Source organism: Gossypium hirsutum, chromosome A03, assembly GCF_007990345.1.
Source record: "Gossypium hirsutum isolate 1008001.06 chromosome A03, Gossypium_hirsutum_v2.1, whole genome shotgun sequence".
In the NCBI taxonomy this organism is placed as follows: domain Eukaryota; kingdom Viridiplantae; phylum Streptophyta; class Magnoliopsida; order Malvales; family Malvaceae; genus Gossypium; species Gossypium hirsutum.
This window is the reverse complement of record NC_053426.1, coordinates 7,961,952-7,963,864: the sequence shown is the minus strand read 5'-3', so window position 1 is coordinate 7,963,864 and position 1,913 is coordinate 7,961,952. Positions and strand designations below refer to the sequence as shown.

Genomic DNA, 1,913 nt, shown 5'->3' with positions numbered 1-1,913 from the left:
TATATATTTTTTAAAAATTTAAATATTATTATTAGATTATTTTTTAAAATTTTAGATATATATTTTTGAAATTATTTTTTATAAATTTTAAATGTATATTTTTTAAATTAATTTTTTAAATTTTAAATATTATTTTTTAAATATTAACCATACTCTAAAAATGGTAAAATTATTTGGCTCCACCAGGAAATGGTAAATTTGCTATATGGCCCCTATACTCTAAAAAATCACAATATTTTGGTGGAGCCATTCTTTATGTCTCCACCTCTTGGTTCTCTTCTATATATAGAGTAGGTGTAGTTGTGTTCAGTATGAAAGTTGAAAAATATGTTAAAAATGAATAATGAGGTGTTTTTGGTGTATGTTGTTTTTTATGGTGAAATTTTAGAAGGTGATATTGGCTGTGTATTTCAAGGTCGGCAAAGAGTAGGTTTGCGATTCAAAAAAAATGTGAAGCTAGCAGAAATGAAAAGGAAGATCAGTGCGAAAATAGCTATCTGTTGTGGAATAGCGATGTCCAAATTATTTTACAAGTTTCCAATCTCTACAGATCTGTTCAAATTTTGTGCGATGCAGCTATTAGATGATGATGACTTGGGCACTATGATGGAAATATGGTGGTCGACTGGGAGTGAGAATCCCCAACCAGTTGAATTATTTGCTGAGTTAGCAGACTTAGAGCCTGTTGAGAATGTTAGTCCAATAAGTCAACATCGCGAATTTGACTTTGATCTTAATGTTAGATGGACAGACCAATTAGAATGCGGTGGAACATCACAGATACCTGAAATTCCTAATTATAGTGGAAGTTCATACAACAACCCTACCATCGGTCCCCGTCCACAAATACATCCCAAGGTGATAATAAGCACAGAGGCAAATGTCAGAGAAATGACCAATACTGGTGAAGATTCTGATCAAGATGTTGAAGATTTTAGTGACCTCGATGTTGATGAGGTTCCGGACGATATCGATGATGAAGGCCCGGAGGAGGTTGAAGATGTTCACGGCCCTTCATTCAGAAATCCGAGTCGTGGCATCATTTTACGAAATGAACCTGGGGGCGACATGTTGAACGTAGATCCAGATGTAGCGCATGCATCCGAGTTCCCTGAGTACCCCGATATAGTACCTGCTCATAGATTGGCATCAAATTCACAGTTGGAGGAGTTGTTCGTTGGCCAACAGTTTGAGAACAAGGCGGATTGTGTATTTGCCATCAAACAATACAGCATGAAGTTGTCGATTGATTACAAGGTTGCCAAATCTACACCGACATTATATGTTGGGGAATGTTGGAGAGCCGACGATGGGTGTGGTTGGCGAGTTCGTGCTGCATTTATACAGAGGACTCAACAGTGGCAAATACGAAAATTAGAAGGGCGTCACACATGTACTGTCGCACGTATGTCTCAAGACCACCGAAAATTGGATGCCAAAAGTATTTGCAACTGTATCATGCCACTAGTGAAAGATAACCCAATCATTCCTGTGTCGACATTGATTGCAGACATGCAAGCTCGATTTCAGTACAGAGTGTCATACAGGAAAGCGTGGTGGGCGAAACAAATGGCCATGCAACAATTGTACGGCGACTAGGATGAGTCATATAATGAGCTTCAGAGTTGGAATTCAGCAATGGTGGAGTACGTCCCAGGAACTGTCGTGGACTTGCAAACGTTGCCTTATAGAGGCCCTAATGGATAATTGAAACTTCGAAAAAGAGTTTTTCATCGACTGTTCTGGACTTTCGATCCATGTGTTAAGGCCTTCTCCTACTGCAAACCACTAGTGCAAGTTGATGGAACATGGCTTTATGGAAAATACACGCAGATACTTTTGATTGCGGTTGCACAAGACGGTAATGGAAATGTACTACCAATCACTTTTGCCATCGTAGAGTCTGAGAACTC

At 38.6% G+C, this 1,913-nt stretch overlaps 1 protein-coding gene across 1 annotated transcript; it reads left to right on the top strand.

Moving 5' to 3' along the window:
- The first annotated feature begins 336 nt into the window (after positions 1-336).
- Positions 337-1,599, top strand: LOC107887538 (uncharacterized). The gene has a single exon (XM_016811795.1). It carries the CDS (start codon positions 337-339, stop codon positions 1,597-1,599), a length of 1,263 nt encoding a protein of 420 aa, XP_016667284.1.
- The last annotated feature ends 314 nt before the right edge of the window (positions 1,600-1,913 follow it).